This window comes from Meleagris gallopavo, chromosome 1, assembly GCF_905368555.1.
Source record: "Meleagris gallopavo chromosome 1, MGAL_WU_HG_1.1, whole genome shotgun sequence".
In the NCBI taxonomy this organism is placed as follows: domain Eukaryota; kingdom Metazoa; phylum Chordata; class Aves; order Galliformes; family Phasianidae; genus Meleagris; species Meleagris gallopavo.
Genome location: NC_139404.1, coordinates 33,278,163 through 33,301,584, shown reverse-complemented (window position 1 = coordinate 33,301,584; position 23,422 = coordinate 33,278,163). Strand labels below are relative to the sequence as shown.

The 23,422-nt window shown below is 45.6% G+C and overlaps 1 protein-coding gene and 1 long non-coding RNA gene across 2 annotated transcripts in view; one reads left to right on the top strand and one right to left on the bottom strand.

Annotated features, from left to right (window-relative positions):
* Positions 1–9,174, bottom strand: part of LOC100544895 (ras association domain-containing protein 3) — a 51,680-nt gene extending 42,506 nt beyond the window's left edge. The window contains exon 1 of the mRNA XM_085220508.1: positions 8,894–9,174. Coding sequence (XP_085076634.1) covers positions 8,894–9,022 — 129 coding nt within the window. The 5' untranslated portion in view covers positions 9,023–9,174. The remainder of the gene's footprint in view (positions 1–8,893) is intronic.
* A 156-nt stretch (positions 9,175–9,330) lies between these two features.
* Positions 9,331–12,206, top strand: LOC146545248 (uncharacterized). The gene is made up of 2 exons (XR_014882370.1): positions 9,331–11,340; positions 11,440–12,206. It is a non-coding gene; the product is annotated as an uncharacterized LOC146545248 (long non-coding RNA).
* Positions 12,207–23,422: the final 11,216 nt, after the last annotated feature.

Below are 23,422 nucleotides of genomic sequence, written 5' to 3'. Positions count from 1 at the left end.
TCTGCTGAGCTCTCCAGGCACAGCCCAGGTTACCCACCATGTGTACTTCTTGCTACAATCAGCAAGCTAACCAGAGCCACACATGAAAATAAATTTCATAAAGGGTAACATAAGATGCCTGTCTATGCCTACACTACAGAATCTTTGCATACATCAATAATAACCTATTAAAAATCATAATACTCAATGCAAACTGCATCTGTCACACACACACAAAAAAGCTGCACTGACTTAACGCTGATCTCAGTGGCACTGAACACTGAAGTTCTTCATTTCAGACACCAGGACAAAAACGCAGGTCAATTCTCCCAATACACAACATGCAATCACCATACTTTTAATTTTTTACGCAGTGCCAAAGAATATGCAGACATCAGCTCTGAGTCACACTGAAATACCTGGTGCAGTTGCTAGAGTTCACATAGCTTTCCCAGATGCTTTTCAAACGAACTATGAAGATGCTTTGCAATTAAATGATTAACTCAGAATAACAACAACAAAACAACCCTCATAATGTTAGCTGGTATATCTGTAAGAGAACATACTAAATCAAGCCACCTGTGGACCAAACAGCAAGATCTTCATGTTTTGTTCCTGGCGAGCAGAAATCTTCAGCAGAGAGCAAGGAAGAAAAAATCATGATCTAAATAAAACTTCTAAACTAAACTCTCCCATGTTGGCAGGCTATCATGATCTGAGGCACAATTACGCATAGGAAGTGGCTGAGAGGAAGCCCTCTACAAAAAAGGTTACAATCCATCAATAGAAGTGTTAAGATACTTCTGCACTATTAACCAATACAACCTGTCCCAAAAGGGACAAGCCAAATCATGACCACATCTGCTTCTTTGGAAATAAGATTAAACATTTACTTAGCTATTAAACAAATACTATCTTCAGCCAGAGCAGAATTTGATCTTCAGTTTTTGTTATTACTAATCTGGCTTTAAAAAGAGTACATGGATCTGATGCCACAAATATAAAGTACAGCAAGTGTACTGTGGGGAAATGTATAGCATGGCTAGACTGCACATCCATGTACCTGCACACACCTGGGGATGAAGTACAGGACAGAAAACAAGAAATGCAATCCTAATTAGGGACAACAGGGATGACTATAAATGATTACAGACAATAAACTTACTTTATAATTTGTTCCTGCACATACAGCCAATGATTTTCTACTCTACTACTGTATATAATTTCTAAAAGAAACGCAGACACCATTTTCCACAATTATTTCACATGGAATCATCAGAATTTCCCAGATGAAGAGTGAGACTGAGAAGCCATCAGCAGCACACGGTAAGTGATCTCACGTGAGCAGCACTGCCACCTGAGACTTCCTCAACCAGGCCAAGGCACCACTGCTGCTCTTAATATTATTTCCAGCACAGCAAACATACCTCTGTGTAAGAGAGCACAAATTCCACTCCAGCTCACACACAGATTAGTAACTAGAAAACGGTCTTAATTGCTACATAAATCACACGTGGCTACTTCACACAGCCAAATATATGTCCACAAAGGAAGTACTCTCCTCAAAACTGACTGCAGTATTTCATCAGCCTTGCAAAAGAACAAGTACAACAAAAAACAAAAACTAAAAAGGACAATTACTTATCCCAAGTCAATTTGTACCTGCCTACAGGACTGTGTGCTTCGTTACAGGCACCTACACAAACACAAACCCACGACACAGCAGGGCTCAAACTGCACTGGATAAAAGCATGCTGACCAGCTTCAGTCACACCAGGGTGTTCCCTTCAAGTCTGTGGGATGCACTGGTTTTAGGACTTTCCTGAATGTGGTTCTCAAAATGTACAGAATGATCCCACTTTCTGAGAGCAGAAATATAAAATATATATATTGGTGTGTATTCTATAAATCTATAATATTAAATAATAAATAGTCATAGAATAACCTTAGCTGGAAGGAACTGAGTCCACTCCAGCTCCATGCAGCATCATTCAAAACTAAACCCCATGTCTTAGAACATTGTCCAAACTCTCCTTGAGCTCCAGCACTTGGGGCCATGCCCACAGCCCTGGGCAGCCCGTTCCATGCCCACCGCCCTCCGGTACAGACCCTGTCCCCAACCCCCAGCTGCCCCTCCCCTGACACAGCTCCATGCCGTTCCCTCGGGCCCTGTCGCTGTCACACAGAACAGAGCTCAGCGCTGCCCCTCCGCTCCCTGTGCGGAGCTGCAGCCGCCATCAGGCCTCCCCTCAGCTCCTCTGCTCGGCGCTGAACACACCCAGGGACCTCAGCTGCTCCTCATATACCTTGCTCTCCAGCCCCTTCTCCATCTTAGTAGCCCTATTTTAAAACCATGTATTAATATCCTGATCCGTCTTTTCTTTTTTTCCAGTTTCCCTAGTAGAAACTGGGAGATCCACAGTGGCTGACTGGGAGATCCACAGTGGCTGACTGGAAGGCTGCTTTTGATCTAAAGTATACATCTAACTGTGACAAGCTGCAATAAATACACCGAAAAATAAATATTGAATGTACAGATAAATGTATCCATACACACAAATCACCACGGTGTCTATCTGGGAGGAAGAGCACGCATTGCACAGCTCTGGTCTGATGGGTACATGCTGCTGAAGTCAGTGGAGACAGCTGCCTGTCTGTAAGAGGAGAGCTTAACTACGGAGATCCATCACTCTAATTTATCCCTTCCTGACACTTACATTGCTTGGCTTCGTTCACAAGGTTATTGTCACTGGCAAACGCTGCATTACAGATCTATTGCTTCATTTAAAATCCTCCGTTAATCGGTTTACTAAGAACTGTTAATCCAACGCTGCTGCTGCTGGCATTTCACATAAGGGACAAAATGCAGTACTGATTTTTACTTCATTTATCTTCATATTTTTGCTCTTTCCATGGTTAAATATTAGTCAGCAAGAACCTCTTCCAAAATGGTATCTTCTCTGATATCTTCTCATATCCTTGTCACAGGTATGTAGTTGAAATAAGAAATGATAAAAACAGGTTACCAGATCCTCTCCTTCCTTTCAAATAATTGTTGGTTGGTTGCTTTGTAAATCTACTTACTGTATGCAGATGATGCTGAGCTCAGTTGCTCTGCAGCACACTTTCCTGTATTCACCAGACTCCTCAACTTAAACAGAACTCCTTGCATCTTGCACATCTGTTCATACATCTAAACAAGTCTCAATTTAAACATTCCAATCCATAAGGTATACAGGTCCCGATGCTTTCTGACATCTGGCAGCTTTAAACTGCAGCAGTTCTGCCTTTTTGCACTCAAACAAAGCCTCATTTTTATCCCAAACTCAGTTACATTACCAGAACTCCAATCTCAAAACACCTATACAGAGCTACTGTGCCCCAGAGCTCAAGTAGGTGAACTAAAGGCTAATCTTCCCAGAGAAATGATCAAAAAAAAAAAACAAAAAAAAAACCACTAGTGTTTATCTGGTGATATTCCAATGAACATCAACAACTGAGCCAGCAGCCCGCTGCTGGTGAACCAAAAATCTTATGTTAGCATAGAAATACTGCCCAAGATATATTTCATACTATATAACAGACTAAAGGAAAAAAAAAAAGAGTAGACACCCAGTCTGAATAGTACCTGCAGTGCTGCTGTACTGAGGACACTGAGATGGCTGAACTCAAGAGATGTTTCAGTGACTTTAACTCCTGCTGGGACAGAACATAAACTTTGCTTCTTAATTTTTGTGCATTAGTAGTTCCCCACTTCATACCTAAAAAACAGTATATGTTTTAGCTAAGTCTTCAAAACATAAATTAATGACTATACAAGCCAACTGTGCTGATAAACCAGCGTTCTTTGGTGCAAAGCGACCAGTGTTCCTTGGTGCAAAGCACATAAATCCCCTCTCACCTCCAGAGGCTGTCAGACGTCGGTAAGTGGCTTGGGGCTCCGCTGGGAACAGCCCTGCTCTGCTGAGCTCCTTAGGCACAAACACGGTGTCAGCCACTCATAGAGGAGTGGGACGAAGCACAAGAGAGTGAAACGAAGACCGCTGGTTTACCCTGACACTGAAGAAGCCTTAAAACAGGCACAGTCTCTATGCTGCTGATTCCTTCAAGCCTTAACTTTCAAGTGATCTAGCTGTGACAGTGTATATTCACCAACTGTCAAATGGATTAAAAAAAAAAAATAAAATAAGACACATTACTGGATATTTTTAGTTTTATTTTTTAAATAAGCTTCATGACTACGTGTCAAACACAAATCTAACCTCTTTGGTTCCAAACAGAGCCTATAATTAGAAACCTCATTTGTTCTGGTCGTCAGGAGAGCTGTTTTCTCTGGGGAATGTTATGGAAAGGAAACCCAGGAAGAGCTATAACAACCAAACAACACGAAACTTCTTAATAATGGCCACTGCTAGCACAGAACCACACCAACTACACTTGAGTAGTTACAAACAGCACAGTACCCCAAGAAACTGCTTTCTTCCAAAATAAAGTGCTTTTGTCTCTCTTCTTACTGAAATTGCCACAAGCCACTGTGCAAACTCATGTGGAACAGATATAAAAAAGGGTTTCTGCACCCAGAAGTATGTTTTTCACATGGCTGCCAGCTCATCCACTGAAAACAAAGACAGAAATCTTCTGCACTGGTAGCAGAGCAAGACGGTCACCTCATTGGGATGAGCCTTTCACCCACTGCCTTTTGCCTCTCCTCTGCATGGCTCCTCTGCTCTCTCACATCCGGCTTCCATTTCCAGCTTTCTTTATACTAACTTCCTCTCCCACTCTCATTACCACACCTGCAAATCCCACTGAAACACAGAGGGGAGAGAGGAAACAACAACGGTAAGGCAGGGTAGCACCCCAAAAGGCTGAGCCCCAAGAAGTAGTGCTCCTGACACAGCGCATGGTTAGGATGCCCAGGAGGTGCAAAAGCTGTGAAGACCAAGAGCAGTAATGGGAAAAGAGGCAGAAATTGGACCTCAAATGGGGAAGGACAGCACTGAGCACAAGGCAGCCAGGACAGACTGAGGAGCAGCAGGAAGATGTGTGCTTTGGAAACCGCTGCAAGAAGCAACTGCATTTTTCTTAACATTTCTAGAGAGCCCTGGGTGAAATAGTAAATAAAACAGCATAAACAACAAAAGTTCTTCTTTTCTTCTTACAGAGAACAGCAGCATTCAAAAGTCAAACTTTGTACCTGCATGATATTTTACACAGCATTTCCAGCAGAATTCAGCCATTCTGTGCGCACGCCACTCAGCACTCGGATGCTGAACACAAGATTTGTCCTCTCCTAACAACCAGGAGCCCATGACCTGCACAGCACTGCCTGTTCCTGGAGCAGAACTTCCCCAGAAGCAGCCTCCTGTGTAAGAGATATCTCATCAGGGGATTCCCTGGGTACCTGCAGCCTCCCAGTGGGAGGCATGGCTGGGAACTAACCCACAGCAGTACTCAAAAGCCACCACCCCCCAAGCTGTGTGAGAAAGGAGGAGGGGAACGGCGAGGATTTACATCAATACTGCTAGGAGTGGGAGAGCATGTGGAAGTGGCCTGTGGAAGTGCAGGAACGCGGGCAGGAAGATGCACTTCCCTCGGACATATGGCCAGGCGTGCAGGAGCAGGCAGGACTGTTTTCACTTTTCCTGAAAAGATGGGGGTTGGTGGGATGAAATAGGGAGAGAGAAAGGTCAGCTTTCAAAAGCTTTTCAAAAACATCTTTTGGTATTTTCTCCGGAGGGAGTGGACAACTTCCAAAGGCTTGATCATACAGAAGCACGGGTCTGATCTTGCTACAGATTTTGCACATGGGTAACTTCACCTCACATGAGCAGTCACACTGGCATGACAAAAATATTTACAGTTCCTCCTTTTTCATTTAGTAAATGAGTCACTGTGAGCACAATAAGGGGCCACGTTCAGTTTAATCCAGTTGAAAAAAGTTGCTTGTATTTGGGTGACACAGGCACAGATTCAGGTTTGAGATCTTTCAGCTTTGAGTCTGCATCTTTAATTGAATGAAGCTACAAATGCTGGATTGCTAGCCTTCATTTCTCCTGCAAAAAAGGAGGGTTGGTAGCCCACTGCACTGCCTATACAGTAAAATTCAGTAAGACTAAAAAATAAGCTGAATATCTCAGCCCCAAAACACCCCACTGCCTGCAACACTCTGTAATCATTTTAATGCTTCAGGTTTTTAAAAGTGGTAGAGAGGAAGAGACAAATCTTTCCACATCCTGCAGAAGATTTGGCAAAGCCCAACGACACTATTACAGAACTCTTACATCAGAATTGGTATCAATCCATTTACTCTGTCTCAGTCATAGAAACTGAGATAAGTAAGACCATTCCTCTCCATTAAATGGAAGACAAAAATTCACAAAGCTACTTTATTTCCATTTTTCCTTCTTTTCTTTGAAGTATATGCAAAACAAGTCCAAGAGCTACCACTGGGTAGTTCTGCAGGCATAGCAAACCATGAGCTCCAAGTTGTAACCAATCTCTCCACTGTGAGAAAAGGAGAAAGGAGGAGTTAAGACAGAAGGATAAAAGTAATTGCCACCACTTTGTCTTCAGCAAGAATAAAAAAATACCCTGCAAAACTTAGTATCTGTATAGTTGAGAAAGACACAGAAACAATAACTAATAGCTCCCCTCTTTCCTCCTTGCTCAAGGGGACATAGTATGCATTTTTTTACTAAACCTCAAATACAAACCAAAAGTAACATCCTCATACATACAAAGAGTCTTATTATGATTGTTATTGCTGGAAGGGAAAACTCACTCTTACTGGCCACATGACTATTGAAATCTACATTCAGCATTGTTTGGGGATTTTTTTCTTTCCTCTCTAACTCATTAGACACAGTGCAACTGGCAATAACTTTATAACTAGAAACATTGAGCTGAGTGTTTCTGATGCTGCAGAGTCAGCAATACAGATGCATTTGTTCCATGCTACCCAAATGTACTTAAACACATACCCTGCAGCATCTCACCACAATACTCTTTGGGGAAACACTACCAGACCAGAATATCAAATTTTTGTTTTTCCTTCACCCTTGATTGAGAACATTAACATCACACACACAGTGATTTACATGTTTGCACAATCCACCACTTACTTAACGAGTACTTGCTAAGACAACTCATGCAGCAGCATTACAAAGCAAAGAAACAAGCATGTTTTTAGGACCTGAATCAAGACCTGGGGCCTCTCACATCCCATTATACAGCAACCACCCAGTGTCTGGCAGCAGCGAGGTATCTGTTCACACAGCACTGCGACACTGCAATCTTCTTCTGCAAGGAGGGACACCTTTAACGCAGCCTTTCACTACTTACAGTGGGGTTATAAGAAAGACAGAAGCTTTTTACAAGGGCATGGAGCAACAGGACAAGGGGTAACGGCTTTAAACTGAAAGAATTGGTCTAGGTTTGATGAAAAAAATTCTTTACTCAGAGGGCAATGAGGCTCTGGCACAGGCTGCCCAGAGATGTGAATACTCCAACTCTAGAGATGTTCAAGGCCAAGTTGGGTGGGGCTTTGAGCAACCTGATAAAATGGGAGATGTCCCTGCCCGTGGCAGGGGCTTGGAACAGGGTGGGTTTTAAGGTCCCTTCCAACCCAAGCCATTCACTGCTTCATATAGGCCAGGTGGTAGCCAACTCCAGCCAAGCAGATCAGATGAAGTTCAAGGACACTCAGCAGGACCTGCCAACTTTCAGAGTCACTAGAATTCACAGGAAGCTGAAACTCAACATGGATGAGAAAGAGATAACCTCTCTGGAAGGGAACCGCAAGCAGCACCCTGGGGAGGCAGCAACGACATGGTGAAATGCTGGTCCCAGGATATCTGCACAAGGCACCCAGGCTCAGGTGTAGGCAGAGGGTGTGCCCAGGCACCCTGCCAAACTCTGTGAAGGAAACCAAAGCTCAAGAAAACTCCGTGCACTTCCTCAAACGGGAGCAGGAGTTTCCTGAGGGGTGGTTACAGGGCTCAAATTTTAAGTAAGTCACAAATGAGGAATAAGTTGTGGAACCTTGGAGAAACAGAAACCTAGGTTGGCTTCTGCAGCACGTAACCTAGGGGAAGGGCTGTAGGCAACCGCGACTCTTGATAATCCCCACAGGTTGATCAGAGGGCACCAGGCTCAGCCGACTCCCTAGCTGAGTGGCCACGCAGCAGGGAAAACTCAGCAGGAGTTGTACAAACACTGACCAGAGGTCCGAGCAAGCAGCAGGGGCAAGGGAAAGGGAGCCAGCATATGGAAAACTGACTCATCAGCTTCCAAGGATAAAGCCATGCTTAAAAAGAAACGTTGCGCTTCAGAAAAGACAAACTAGAGGAGCTGGGCTGCTTCAGCTAAAGGAGCAGAGCGTTTGCCCCACTGCTGTGCTGACAGGAACCTGAGCGTTCTGCTCGCCCGACGGGAGTTTTGCTTGGCTGCCCGAGTTCCCCAGCACCTCTTACCCTGCTCTGCCCACAGATCCTCCTTAGAGGTGGACATTTCAGCGCTGACTACGAAGGCTCGGGTTTTTGTTGTTTTTAATCAGCTCTTCACTTCAAAGTCCTCTTACAGCCGATCTCCACCAAGCACTTCAACCACTCCACCGCGGCCGAGGGCCCTTCCCCGCCGCCCGGACGGCAGCCAGGCTGCCACGCACCGCACTCAGCGCCGACACGACGCGCACGGCTCCGCCGGTTACTCGTTGCTGGGCACACGCGCCGTTTAACCCCATCCCCAGCCTGCCCGTTCAGCCCTTCAGGGGGGATTTCAGAGGCTGCAGCCCGCCGCCCGCGGGACACCAGAGCAGGCGGGGGAGCGCCGAGCGCCGAGGCGCGGCGCCCCTTCGGAGAGCGGCGGACACGTGGGGCGCGGGCCGGGCCCCGAGCCGGCGCTCGGCACTTACTTGCGGGGCGGCGCGGGTCTTGCCCGGCGGCCTCCTGAAGAAGGAGGTGCGGGCGGTGAAGAAGTACTCCTCGGAGTCCTCCTCCTCCAGGCTGCTGTAGCCGCTGCTCATGCTGCTGGTCCAGGTCATCGGCGGCTCCTAGTGCTGCTGTCGGTACGGGAGGGGCCCGGCGGCGGAGAGCTCCGTCCCGGCCGCCGCATGGGGCCCCGCCGCGGCCGCTCCTCTCCCAGCGCCGCCGGGCCCGGGGCGCGGGAGGAGGAGAAGGAGGAGGAGCTGCTCCCCGGCTCCCGCCCTCCCTTCCTGCCGCACAAGTTTCCGCGGGGCAGCGGCGCGCCGGGCCCGGCCGACCCCTCCCGCTTCCCCGCCCGGCCCCGAGAAGCTCCACTGACGGCCGCCGGGGTGGGCTGCGAGCGCGCGGACGGAGATGAAAGGCCGGGCGTGGGCCGCAGGTCGCCGGAGCTCCGGCCGGGCGCTGCCCGCCCCTGGGCCTTTCAGGGAGGAGGTGGCCGAGGGGGCAACTCGCCGGGGGACTTCGCCTTAATAACGCATTAAAAAGTAACCGCCGGTGGAACGGCTGCGAGTCTTTCTCGGTTAGGAGAACTTGAATTTAAACTTCGCAGCTGGCTGCTACTGCGGCGCTGCCTCACCCCGCCGTGGGCCCGCAGAGATAAGCGCGAGGAATCCATCGCCCCGGGCTGCCGTGGGAGCGGCGCCGCGAGGACGCGGGGATGGGACGGCGCGGGGAGGGCAGGGACCGCCGCGACCGCGGCTGGAAAACGTGCTCAGAAACAGCGGTTCTGGGATGATGCGGGGCATAAATCACGCTCGGCCACCGGCGGGGGAAGTGGCGGACAATGCCCGAAGGCCGGCTAGCTCCGTAATTACCTGCTTCGGGTTTTCTCATTTCTTCCATTAATTTATCTAGAGCTGGTCGCTGTCAGCGACAGGATATTGGCTTTAAGGCACGGCTTCCTCGGCCCGCACAGCTGCCCAAATAGTAGACCTGCCTTTCCTGCCTCGGCCCCGCGATGCTGATCTTATGCCATTGATCTCGAGGGAGAAGTGAGCCCGGAGCAGGGCCTGCAGCCAGGGCAGGGGGTGGGAGTGAGGGCAGGAGGCATCCCCGGCAGCAGCATGGACTTGAATTAGTTTAAGTGGATGCGAAGCTGCGTGTCTACCAAGCTGTGCTCTGATGCAGCGCATTGTAGTCTTCATGCTCAGCCATGGATGTGCCTGGGTTCCCACTGCTGATGTCTCCTTTCTCTCTTCTGTGTCCCCATCTCGCTTGCCCTTCACGATCTGGTCAGAAACTTCTCAGAAGGAGTTCTCAGGCATTGGCACAGGCTGCCCAGGGAGGTGGTGGAGTCACCGTTCCTGGAGGTCTTCAAGAAACGTGGAGATGTGGCACTGAGGGATGTGGTCAGTGGGCATGTAGGGCATGGGTTGGTGATTGGACTGGATGATCTTGTGGTCTTTTCCAGCCTTAATGATTCTATGATTTCTCGCCAGCTGTGTGCATGCAGCTCATCCTGTGCCCACGCTCCAATGGGGATGGAGTCAGCTTGGTGCTCTTCCTGCATCACCCTGCGTATCGATGAAGTCACCCCCTTGCCGGCCAAAACACTCAGGTTGAGCACTGATAGCAGTCGGTCAGTCCGGAGGTGCTATTTCCTCACTTTCCTGTCAGGTTGGCTTCTCCCAGGTCTTCCTAAAAATTTGGCATCTGCCATATTGGAAGGCAGCATAGCTTTTGAAAACGACTGATTGAGTTTAACAGCATAGATGTGAATCTGTCAGTTCTTTAGCCTGCCTGTTGGAACTGGAAAGCTCCCCAGTATTTAAGATAGTTTTAAGTGAATTGCCAAGTTACTTGAACGAAACTAAAAGTTATTAAAACTCTTGCTTTAGACAAATGATCTTTGTGTTATATGGCTTGCTAAGACCAGAGCCTTGCTGAAAAGAAGTCCCACTAGAGATGTGCTGGATTGTCCAAACCCAGCTTCCAGAGCTTTGGGGTGTAATGCTCCTAGCTATGATCATGATCAAAGTAAAGGTTTTTAAAGACTTGAGTGCACCACTAAATGGGATTTTCGTTTTCCAGCTACAAAGGTGTTCTAAATGTTACCCATTGGCACACTTGACCGACTCTCAGCAACAAAAGGCATTATGTACACAGCCTGTTTGCTTAGTCACTGCCTCAGAACTGATCACGTGTGGGGGGACCATCAAGCTCACAAACAGGACCAAGAAGGCAATAAGCTGCCACAAGGGAGCTTCTGTCCGTCTGTGCCAGATCTGTTGCAAGTCCTGGCTCCAATTTATGACAGCAAAGCATGATGTTCACCTGTCTGTGAAGCATCACTTCTATTGACGACAATGAAAGATTTCCGACGTAGTTTTCTCCTGCTGCAACAAAAACTGATGGAGAGAGTACATCTAAGTTCTTTGTAATATATATTCCAGTAAGAACTCATTCTTCAAGGAGAGCTCAGTTTTTGAGCCTATTAATTTTGACAGTATTTTCTGTTTGTTTTTTTTTTTTTCAGATGTGGCACTGAGTCAAAGAATTCACATGAAGGTACAAGCAGATGAGATACCTTTTAATTTTGATTTACATGGTGCTTGCAGTAATATATGCAAATCCTATTATGTGTTTTCCAAGACTGATGGTTAAAAATTAATTGGTTTCCCTATCTTAATATACAGGTATATTTTTTAAAATGAATTTTAAAGTAATCTGGGTGATCTCAGCTTGTAGATCAGTCATTTCAGTTTAGTACATTCTAGTCAGAACTAAAAGACTCAACATATGTAACCTTACAGATTACATTACACTAACTGTGCTCTATGAAGGTAAGATAAAATCATTTATCAGGCCTACGTTTTATTTACAACAGCAACAACAAGCACAGATTTTCCTTCTAAAGTATGGCAATCAATGTGTTGTCACTTGAGATACTGCTGTCTGTTCAAATACCACTTTCATCATGATAATCAGTGTCATATACCCACTAAGACTTCCAGAACCTTTAAAAGGAGAAGTAAGTCCTCTTCAGACATCTTCTCTCCATGACTACTGTCCTGTATTGCAACGTGGACCAGGTGGATGCTAAGCATCAAGGCTTTCTAGCTGGGATTTGGAAGGGGCTCCACGTTCCACTGATGGGACTCCAAAGGGCAACGTAACACACTGATGCATGGGTTACACTTCCCACGTGCATTTTACTGTTCCCAGGTAAACTCTGCCCAAATTTTTAAGGTTTCTCCCTAGACAAGTACTTTTCCACCTTCTGAAATAAATTTATTCATCTTACTTAGGTATGATTCATCCAACAGCCTTTGTTCATTAAGAGCTGCACAGAAACCTCCAGACTACCACCAGCCTTGGATTATTTTCAGTCGCCTCTGACAGTCCTCTTAAGTAGTAGTCAATGAGCAAAATAACACTGCATGATGTGAACAGGGCAATATCTGAAGATAAATTTAGTAATAAAGTTTCTGAAAGCATACGTGTTTTTAAGGAGCATTAGCGAAGCATTAGGTAAAAACAATGAAGTTAAAAGCCAAGAAGTATGGCACGAGAGAAAGATTTAAAACACAGACAAGCACTATGAGGCTTTCAATCACTCATTCCAAGAATTAGTTCAATGAGAAATGAAGCTGAAAGTAGCTACAGTGTGATCACACAAGCAACTGGCAAGAAAATGAAGATGCTTTTTTATTTATTTTAATGAACAATGAAGTAGCAAGCAGTGCCATAGATTCACCTATGAAGAAAACAAGAATAACATTTTTAAAATTTATTTAATAAAGCTTGATGACAGAGATAGAATTTCACGGTGTTTTTAAATTACAGCCCATTCAAGCCACTAGAATGGGGTGGCTCAAGTACATCAAGCAAAAATAGTAATGGGCACTCTGGGTTACAGAGCAAGTTTAATGAATGAGATATTAATACAGAGCAATCACAGGGAAGGTTAACTTGTGTGATATGTAGGCATTTGTTGCTTAAGGGGAGCAACAGTACTTAAAATCACCATTACATTCAAGGATAAAATCCAGATTTAAATTGCTTTGTGGTTTTGGAAAGTCAATTTAGAGAAATAAAACATCAGGTATAGCTTCCATAAAAGTGGAAATTAAAGCCAAGATTCCTGAATGGCAAAACAGGTGTGGATAATTTTATTAATTTGGTAAGGATTGGACTCTCAGCCACCATAGCAGAAGTAATAATAGATACTGAATTTCATAAAGGCAGACTTCATCTGAAGGCCTTGCAGTTTCATTTGTCTATCTGCATTAAAAAGTCTCTTTACTGGAGAGATCACAATTCCAGATGAAAATATGGTTGAAGGGCACTTTCAGTAGGGCAGTTCAGAAGGGCAGTTCAGTAAATCCATCCCCTGCTCTGAGGAAGAACCAAGGCCTGTGTAGCATCCCCACAGGCCTTCAGCCAACCTATTCTTAGAGCAAGGTGTGGTAGTGTAAACACTCCCTTGCAGGTCATCTGTTCCAGAGCTTTTTAGCTACCTACTGGAGTTAGAAAGATTCTCCTAACATCTCACCTAAAACTTTAACAAAATTTGAGAGAGAGAGAGAGAGAGAGAGCAGTCCATTGCAGTTTTTATAGCACCCTTTTGGGTATTTGAGGTCTCTCATCATTCCCCTATTCTCCTCTTCCCCAGACTAAACAACAGGACAACAGATAAAACATGCTACAGCGTTTACATTAACTCCATCAGTGATTGCATGGTGTTTACATGTTTCTAAAACATCCCCTCAGCCCTCTGACATATAAACTTGGACTCAACAAAACAGCTCAACAAAATGGGAAATTCAGCAAACATTCACTCCACCACTATGGCTGCTTGGCTGCCATTGCCCAAGACACACTGTTCTGTACACAAGCCTTGGACTTTTCTCCAGATTTTGACCAGACTGTTTCAAAAAGCACTGTGTCAAAGAATGAGGGAAGCTATAAGCAAGATACGTATTGGGCTGTAACATTTTCGACTGCTTTTCTATTAAAATACAAACAGTAGTGTGGAGACCTCAGGAAAAACTTACATTGTTTTCCTTGGCCAGAAGGATAATGGGGAATTAAGAATATGCCACAATTTCAAATATTTTCAGAACCTATTAGCCTGTAAAGTACTAATGTGTGACCTCAGTGTCAGCCAGAACGTTGATGGCTTGGCAGGTCTTGCAGCCAGGCTGGGCGCAGCCACGGTGCTAAGGCAGGAATCTGCAGATTACCTCTTTTCCTGCTTTCACCAGTGTTTTGCAAGAAAAATTCTAGTAATTACCCTAGCAGCATTCATAATTACAACCACTGTGAAGTTGCAAGATGCCCCTTGCCTCTGGTTGCAGCAGGAACCCCTTCGGTTGCTCTGAAGCCCTGAGGATCTCTCTCCTCCTCATTTTCTGCTTTCACACATCTTGGCAAGTGCTGGCTCTGATCCTGTAAAGCCTCAACCATACACATAGCTCTACCCATGATTAGTCCCTGTGGGACATACTAAAGCTTCAAATATGCGTAGGACTGAAATCAGAGTTCCTACTTACCAACACTTTGGATTTGGCTTATTTGTAACATTTTTACAGCAAAATATAATTATTCCATGATGTTCATTATGCAAATCATGATTTGTGTAGCAAAAAATGATACAAAAACAAGATGCGGAGGAAGAAAAAGTCTGTAACAGAATATCCCTTTAAAATCAAAATAATTAGTTCAGAAATCATGTGTTTTCAGTTTTTCTAAATTCCAGCTGAGAACAGTGGTAATTTCAAATGATCAAAGCAAAGCAATAAAGTTGAAATAAAACTGACACAGAACATCCACTCAGGCCCGTAGTTGCCATAGACCAGTAAACTTTCTGTTTACTCATTTCTTCCATTTGTCTCGAATTAATAGCTCAGCTCTGCTTAGTGCCACTGGCAGCACTGACAATTACACTTTGATTCATACTTGGTGACTTGCTAATTCAAACAAGGGCACTCCAGCCACACAGGCGCATGAGTACAGGCTGAAATCAAGCAGGAGCCAGTTCTGCAGCCTCCCCACCCTGCTTTGTGAAGAAATGGGATGGGGCCATGTACTTGCTGTGACAGATACAACTTGAGGCAGTGTTACCTGGAGTCCTTTCCCAGCTCCTCAAATTCATAATTCCACCTGACTCATAAGTCGCCTTAGTGCAACTATTTCATCCAAAGTCCTCCAAATGAAGAGGACATCTGGAAACCAAAGGTGGCTTGTGGAATCTTTTCCTTGCTCGTGAGTTCACACACTAGATTCCAGTCATGGTTAGAGTTTCTTGAACGTTCCTTGAATATTCTGGGAAACTCTCATCTCAAAGAGACTGAATGTCATTGACACAGCTGAGTGGGATGGCATGGATTTATATGATACAATACTATGAGTACAGCCCTCACCAAGGGGCTTTTCTGCCGTTTGAGGACACTGCCATGGGGTTTGACCTCACCACGTGCCAGGAGCACCAAGCTTCACACAGTTTACATTTGTCCCAAACCCACCAGCACCAATGGAAAGGCTCACAATGCCTTTGAGTGGGTTTGGATGGAGCTCATAATGTAATTCCTGGCCATGCCTGCATGCATTTTTCTTCCAGGATACTCATATTCCCATTAGGCAGAAATGCTTTCTGGAACAGACACATTTGCTAGCAATTTCCCTTTCTTCTTCTTTGTTGACTACAAAATGCATGCTTATAGAGGCACTTTCTTGTCACAGATGTAAAAAGGTAGATTTTACTCCATGGATGATGAAAATGTATGTCATATATCTGTCATATGTTTACTCAGAGGGTTTCAAAGAGCTGTGCAAATATAAGGGAGTGGCTCTCTGTACTCCTTCCCTTCCCTTCCCTTCCCTTCCCTTCCCTTCCCTTCCCTTCCCTTCCCTTCCCTTCCCTTCCCTTCCCTTCCCTTCCCTTCCCTTCCCTTCCCTTCCCTTCCCTTCCCTTCCCAGGCCATATTTCTGTGGCACAGACAGACCAGGAGGTGTGCCAGTACCAGTGTGAGCTCAAAGCTGACAGCCATGTTACTGCATCTGGCTATCTGTTCCCTGTGGCAATGGCCTTTCTATCTCACACCATAGCCAACCCTAACAGCGTCAGGTCAAAAGTCTGGCAGCATTAGATGTAGTCCAATAGCCCCAGCTCAATAAAGAGGTGAAGAATTCAGCTCCACTGGCAGATCCCACTGCTGTGAGCAGTCAAATGCAAGTATAAGTAAAGGTTGACATAAAGGAAGCTTGGAGGCCTGGGAGTGCTGTCATCTAATTCCCTGTAAGTACCCCTGCCTTGCCAGGTAAGCAGTAGAGCTGTATGAGAATATATAATCCTGAGGAAACATTCTGTAATAAAGTGTACAGACATTCCCCAATTTTTATTTTCATCCTAATTGCTAACAGTACGTAAAAGTACTTGGGGCAGTAAAATTAACTAGGAACTTCTGTTTTAAGTATAGAAACCACAACTGTGGAAGCTCAGCATGCTTGTGAATACCACGAAAATGTGAGCCCTAATGCACTGTAGATGCAATCTGATTCCAAGCATCTGTCCTCTAATGGGTAAATCCGTGGGGGAAGGGGCCTTCTGATCAGGGAATCAAGTCCACATTCTCATTTCCTAGACAAAGAATTTCTCCTGTCATCCCCTAAGAGATCTCATTTTGCTCTTTTAGTAGCAAGCTTGACTGCAACAGGTAGTAAAAACCCTCTAGAAACTGCTGCTCCAAGCTGAGGACTTCCTAGTGGAAAAGCTGCTAATGCAAAGTCATTAATATTTTTTCCCCCTTACTTCTGCAATGATGCACACAATTAACATTTTTCACATTTCCAGTGTGACTGCCTTTGAAAATTTTAGCTAAATCTTGCTTTTCACTTTTGGTCCATGTCCCATTGATGCCCCATCCCTGGAAGTGTTCAAGGCCAGGTTGGATGGGGCCCTGGGCAGCCTGGTCTAGTATTAATTGTGGAGGTTGGTGGCCCTGCATGTGCTGGGGGGGCTGGAACTTCATGATCCTTGAGGTCCCTTCCAATCCAATCACATTCTGTGATTCTGTGATTCACCAGCCTATGAGCTTCCCAGTTCTCACCATTGCTGTCATGCTCCTCCTCCGCCAGTGCAGGAGACAGGAGGGCAGGGGCCGGAAGAAAACAGATTAGACAAAGAAGCAAATTGGCCAAAGTAGAAAACAGATAAACGAACAAAGGTAGCACTTCGAACTAAGAATCATGTTTTCCTATCCAGAATTTCTGAAATTTTCAGAACAGAGGGTCAGATGGATTTCTGGGTGCAAAAAGAGCACATGCCTAGGAAAGATGGGATGTATGTTTCTAATTTTGAAGGAAGGTTTAGAGAAAAAAAGATATACTGAAAAATGTTTAAAGGAATCTTGAGGGAAAAGTACAGTAGATGAAAGGGCAGCTAAAGAAAGCATCTGCATCAAGGCTGAGAAAAAAGGAAAATATGGTGCTTCATTTTTTCTTTCAAAACTGTGGAATGATGTACTCAGCATCTTGAATCCATAATTCACACGATGTAAAGTCTGTCTCCTGTCTTCATACACAGTGGGAAGGAAGGGGGTGGGGGAAGTGGGTGTCCTACACCCTGAGAAGCCCAGCCTGTGCGCTGGGAGAAGCTGTGTGCAGCTCCTGCACTCCCCTCCTCATGTCGTAACATGGAGCAGCAGCACATGCAGGGAGAAAAGTATATATAGAGAGACCAGAAAAAAGAAACTGCATTTGCAGGAGCAGCTTCCCAGCCCAAGGGAAAGAAGCTCTTTATGCCTTCTCCTGCTGCTGTGTCTGGTTGGGCTGTGGGTGAAGAGGTCAGGGCCCGAGCCCTGTGCTGATGTGGGATATGTGGGGTTGCTTGCTGTTATCTTTTCCATTAACAGAAAATAGTGATGCTGTAAAAAAAAAACACTAAGGGGACATATTTTGGCCTCAAAGACAAGCATTCCTCAGCTAGGCAATGCCTCCTCCATGAATGCCCCTGCAGCCCCGTGCACAGGACCTGGCCCAGCCCCTCACTGCTTCTCTGGTCTCCAGCACTGGTTGGACGTGGGTCAGTACCAAGGTCACAGAGGAAGCCATAAATCTGGCATATGATACACTTCTGTCTAGTTGTTGATAAATAGCCCTTTTATATACAGCATGCATAAGATGACATAGAATTTATAGAAGCTGTACCTACACTATCAAATAATTCAGCTTCCTCATCCTGTCCTAGGGTTGGGTGCTTTGACAGTCTGTTTTACGCCTCAGTTCATTGCTAGGCCCTCTTTTACAGTGAATCCATGCATTCCCTTCAAAACAAACCAGACGTGCTCAGGGATCATTAGCTCAGAAATCACCCCGAGGTGGCAGTGGGACACCTCTCCTGGGAGCACTGCCTGCAGCCATCACATCTGGTGTCTGGAGGGACGTGTGTGTGGGGACAGAGCCTGCCCTCAGGGTGGGGACAGTGCTGAGAAATGGGGACCAGAGCTGCTGTGCCCCTCCTGGTTGGAGGCCGGGGGTCACTGCCCGTCTCCAGCATAGTCATGGCTGGCACAGAGGCTGTGCTTGGCTCTGAGGCTATGCTACAGCTACTGATTACTTAGCTTTAAAAGCAAACTAATTAATTAAATGTTACGGTCATTGCAAACATTTATATTGTTAAACTTGTTTTCCAAAATCAGAGAAGAACCACATTATTCTTACAAAATAAATTTCTCATTCATGAATTGCAGATAACTATTCCTCACTGTGACTTGAAAAGGGAGGCTTCCAAATTTCAATGCAGTTATTATTTGGATGGAGAGGAATGGATGAACATGTAAAAACGGGATTTACGGTGCAGTGCTTTCAATGTGAAACGTTGCCAGCTGCGGGCTGTGACAAATTCTAGAGCGATCCTACAGAATCAGTGGCTGGTATTTTCCCACCGCAGTGATGTCCAAACATGGAGGTCATGGCCACAGATTGATTTTTTAAGGATGTAGAGAGCTGTAAGCTCTGAGCTCCTGGAAAGCGATATAAAATCTCAGTTGTAAAGGAGATGTACTCAGAAGCAAACTTGTAACTGTTACCCCATCCTTTTTCTCCCAGCATAGTCAGAGGTTTGAGACACAAGCATTACGGACACACCACTGTCAGGAGTGAGGAGGCTGCGGATGAGACACATGAACCAGGGCTATGCAGAGTGACCCATATTTTACAGAAACCCTTACCAAATCCCAGAATCACAGCAGTTGGAAGGGATCTCTGGGGATCATCAAGTCCAACCCCCTGCCTTATCTTCAAGGCAGAGCTGGGGGAGGAGGCAGCGGAGATGCAGCAGATGTGTCCATCCCGTGCTGTTTGCAGCCTCTGACTCCAGCACTCGGCGCAGAGCATATGCTGCACTCTCCACTTGAAAGCCAGCTTGAAATGGAGCAGCACTGTGCACAGTGCCATAAAGAGGCAGGCATGGAGCTCCATGCTGACTGGCTGTTTACCCTTGTGTCCTACCACAGCACATAAGTTATAATCAGAGGAAGGAAACTCCTCGGAGATCTGAAGGCTTTAATTGTTTCAGAGTGCAGATGGTTTGAATTACAGTAAATCAACACAGCTCAAGGTCAATTCATAGTTCAGCAACGGCTGCTTCAACAAGTGAGCTTAGTTTGCTGGCACTTCTTCTGGGGAAGCTTTAGCTGCTTTGCTACTTATTTTATGACATTTCTAGGCTTAAGAAGCACTGCAACAGGTGAAACCATAGGGGTGTATGTTGCCACAGACATTTCCTCTATGCCTTACACTGGGCAATTTTTAGAGCAGCTAAATATAGCTGTTTTCCACCAACATTTGAACACTTTGTTTCTACATGTTTTCTTTTCTGCTACTGACATAGAAATGCTCTGTACAGGCTCTTGGAGACTTCACCCACAACTCTGGTTTTCTTTGCCATGCCGAGAGCTGCCCCACAGTCACACCAGTGAGAGATGAGGGTTGGGCACCAGCAGCTATTCCTGCTCTTGTCTGTCCATCCATTTGGCCCCTTCCCAGGGTATCCTAGTCCCTGCAAAGACAGCTCAGCTGTTGATGAAGCAGCTGCTGAACAGCCTCAATTTAGGGCATAGGTTGCTAGGATAAACTGGAACCAATTTTGCTATGTTTTTTGGTTTTTTTTTTTCTTAGCACCAGTCTGAAATCTACCCCAGCAGAGCAGCTGCTTCACTCACTGAGCCATCCCATGGGATGAAATGGAGCTCCTCAAGAGGATAGCAAACTGTGGGGTATTGACACTGCTCAGTGACACTAGTGCAGGGAGGTTCCAGTCAGGAACTGGAAACCACACTGCAGGAGAGGAGCACAAAGTGCTTTGCAGCACAAAGCACTGCCCAAGGGAGCCAGGATCGCTGCCTGCTGCCATGTGCCACCTGGACTGCAGATCTGCTTGGGCAGTAAAGGCAATCCCACCAACACCAGCTGTTAAAACCCCCATGTCCTCCACCTGCGCTCGGTGCCTGCAGTGCCCGGTCCAGAGAGAAGCAACACAAGGCCACAGAGGCTGTGCCTGTGCAGCTCAGGGCTGTGGATTGATCTACAGCCCCAGTGCACAGGGAACTTAACACTAAGGGTGCTCCTCTCCTCGCTTGATGTGGCCAAGTTAGCAAGTCACGGGATAGTTGAAGAATGGGTTGTACCACAAGGACAGAAAGCGATCAGTGAGCAAGCAGTTTGTTCACAAACTTCAAAAGAAGTCAGAAACATCACTTACATGTAACACCCTGACAAAATAACACTAGAGAGCACACACTCTTTGCTGCGTGCATGCTGCATCAACCTTCTTCTTGTTTGGAGTGAGTTTTCTTGAAAAGTATCTGTTTCAAAGACCTGCTTTTAAATTAACTCAGGAAAACTCTGCAAAACCTTTATAACTTTTATAAAACCTTAAAACCTTTATACCTTTTTAAAAACCTTTTATAAGAGGCTTATGGCAGTGAGGGTTCGAAATGCAGAGGCACTCCAGCACTGAAAGCCTTCCCCAGGAATTTCAAGTCCACATCCTGGAAGCAGTCTCCTGCCACAGACCCCACGCTGCTCTCAGGGCAGCAGTCCTTGTCATTGCAACCCTAACATCTGCATCAGCATCTGCTTTTTTGGGAGGCCCTGTCTCTCCACACATTGCTGCTGGCAGAAGTTTGCCTGCTGTGGCTCAGCCAGCTGACAGCATCCGCAGCTGCCCTGCAGACACTGCAGGGAACGCAGCGCCCGCTGCCCCCAGCATCCTGCCAGCAGGTCGGCCACAGACAGGACTTCCACATCAGCATATTTCCAAAAGACCGCAGCAAGAGTGCTCACAAAGAAAGGGTTGTTCTTGGAGACAAGCAACTTCCTAAAGAATCCATTTCCTCATTAAAACACCAAAAAGGTGGAAGGTTTCCCTAAAGCTGGCACTGAGGGCGTAGCTGTGACATGAAGATAATTACTGGAAGTAACGGGCGAAGCTGCCAAATCTGACTGCAGCAGAACTGCCAGAACATTTTTCCTTCTTAATTGCAGCCAAAACCCACAGGTGACTTAAAAGAAATGAAAAGTGTGAGGAAGAGTGTGGAATGACCAGGAAATATTGCTCCAAGTGCATAAGCACTTTGCTTTAGCACAATCTAAAGAACTCATCTATGAAATGCTGCTTCAGCCCTCGTTATTAGGGACAATTGCCAACTAATGTTAGTTAGGGTGGCCTGGGGATGGGTGGAATCAAGGCAGGCACATTCCCCTTGCCTCAGAGGCCCCATCTTTGCTGAGCTCTCTGTCTGGCTCAGGATGCAGGGCAGATCCGCAGTGCTGAGTCTCCAGCAGGCAACCGCAGTCTACAGAAGCCTTAAAAGTGTGAGCTGATGAAAAAAAAAGAAGAAAAAGGACAGCTCATAAATATTTATGAACTATTTTTGAAACTCAATCTGATGTAGCTAAACTCTGCTCTTGTCAACTCTGTTGGACCCCACATCTCACTTTTCGCTGTCTCCTACAATGCAATGATTCTCACCCCCAAGAGCAGAGTTGCCCTGGGAGATCCAGTCTGTGTCACAGGAGATGGGCAGAAGAGGGAAAAGTCCAGGCTGCTTTTGTCTGCATCCCTTTTGCTTTTCTGTTTCTCTCTTACTTTCTCCTCAGGCAAAGATCTCTCTACTCTCCTGTCCCAGCACCCAAGGCAGCTCTTTCTGCCAGAATTCATGAAGGCTGGAGTGCAGGGTTTGGAGCAGGCTGCGATGAACAGCAGGAGGAAGAGGAGGCCCACCCTGTTTCAGAAGAGGGAAAGAGAAGTGCAGACCAACCGCCACAAAGTTAGGATCTACCTAACAAATAATGCTAGGAACGCTTCTCGGACAGAGAGTAGATACCTGGTTACAGCTGGAAATAGGGGTTCTAGGCATTTCCAAAATTTATTTCTCGTATTTGTTCAGCTCAAGAAATTGTTCCACTCCCTAGGTTTATCTGCTAATTGTGGGAGAAAATATAAAGAACTCAGTAAGATCATAATTCACAAATGCAGCTGCTAGAGATCATACTCCTTTCCCTTTTTTGTACTGAGTTACCTTCCAGCTTATCATATACTCATCCTTTCATTCCTTCCTCAGATTACAGATTTTTGGACAAACTCAGGAATATGCCGTGATGAATGACTTCAACAGTACTTGATTTCAGAAGTATGGATAAAGCAGAAACAAATTCAGAAACAATCAAGCTCTCGGAACAGAACTCTGCTTACTGCTGACACACAGGCGTGCCACAAACCGCATTTATTTGCCCACAGTATTTCGCAACAAAAAGTTAGTTCTCTGTGTGATTAGGAGCAGGAGATAGGCAAGGAACATTAATCACAACATCACCATTTCCAAAAACGTTTTCTATTTCTGACTCTCCAGACTGAGATATTTTTGAGGTAGAGCGAAATACCAGGTTTGCATACCATGAGCACCTCCCTCCTCTTGGAATAAGGAAGAAAAGAAAGCTGGAGGCGAGAGACTAAAAATTAAATCAGCACATCTGAAAATTGAGACCAAATTGACTTGCTGAAGGCCATATCTAATCAGTCATTAGTAGAGCAAGGACTGCAAATCTGGTTTCCTCAGTCCCAGTTTCATGCTCTAATTCCTACCTCCAACAAATTGCTTTATAATAATCATAAGACCTTGCTGATTAGTCATATATGCAGATAAAGAAATCTCTCCAAGGTTATTTGAAGGAAAATACTTGTTATGACGGCAAGAGGAAGGTTGCAGGGAGAGAACTGTGCGAACGGAAAATGTAGAGTGTGTACTCGGAGCAACATTCCTCTAAATATAAATTCAAGAGCAATGGGAGATGTAGCAGCAGTGGTCAGCTTTACCACAGGCCAGTCTTCCCTGAAGAAAAATGTTGTAAAATTGTCTGATAAGGCTGCAGTGATACAAAAGTTTAGGGAAATGAAGACAGTGTAATTTTATCCTGAAGTCAGTTAAGTGAGATCAGCCTTAGACAGGATGCTG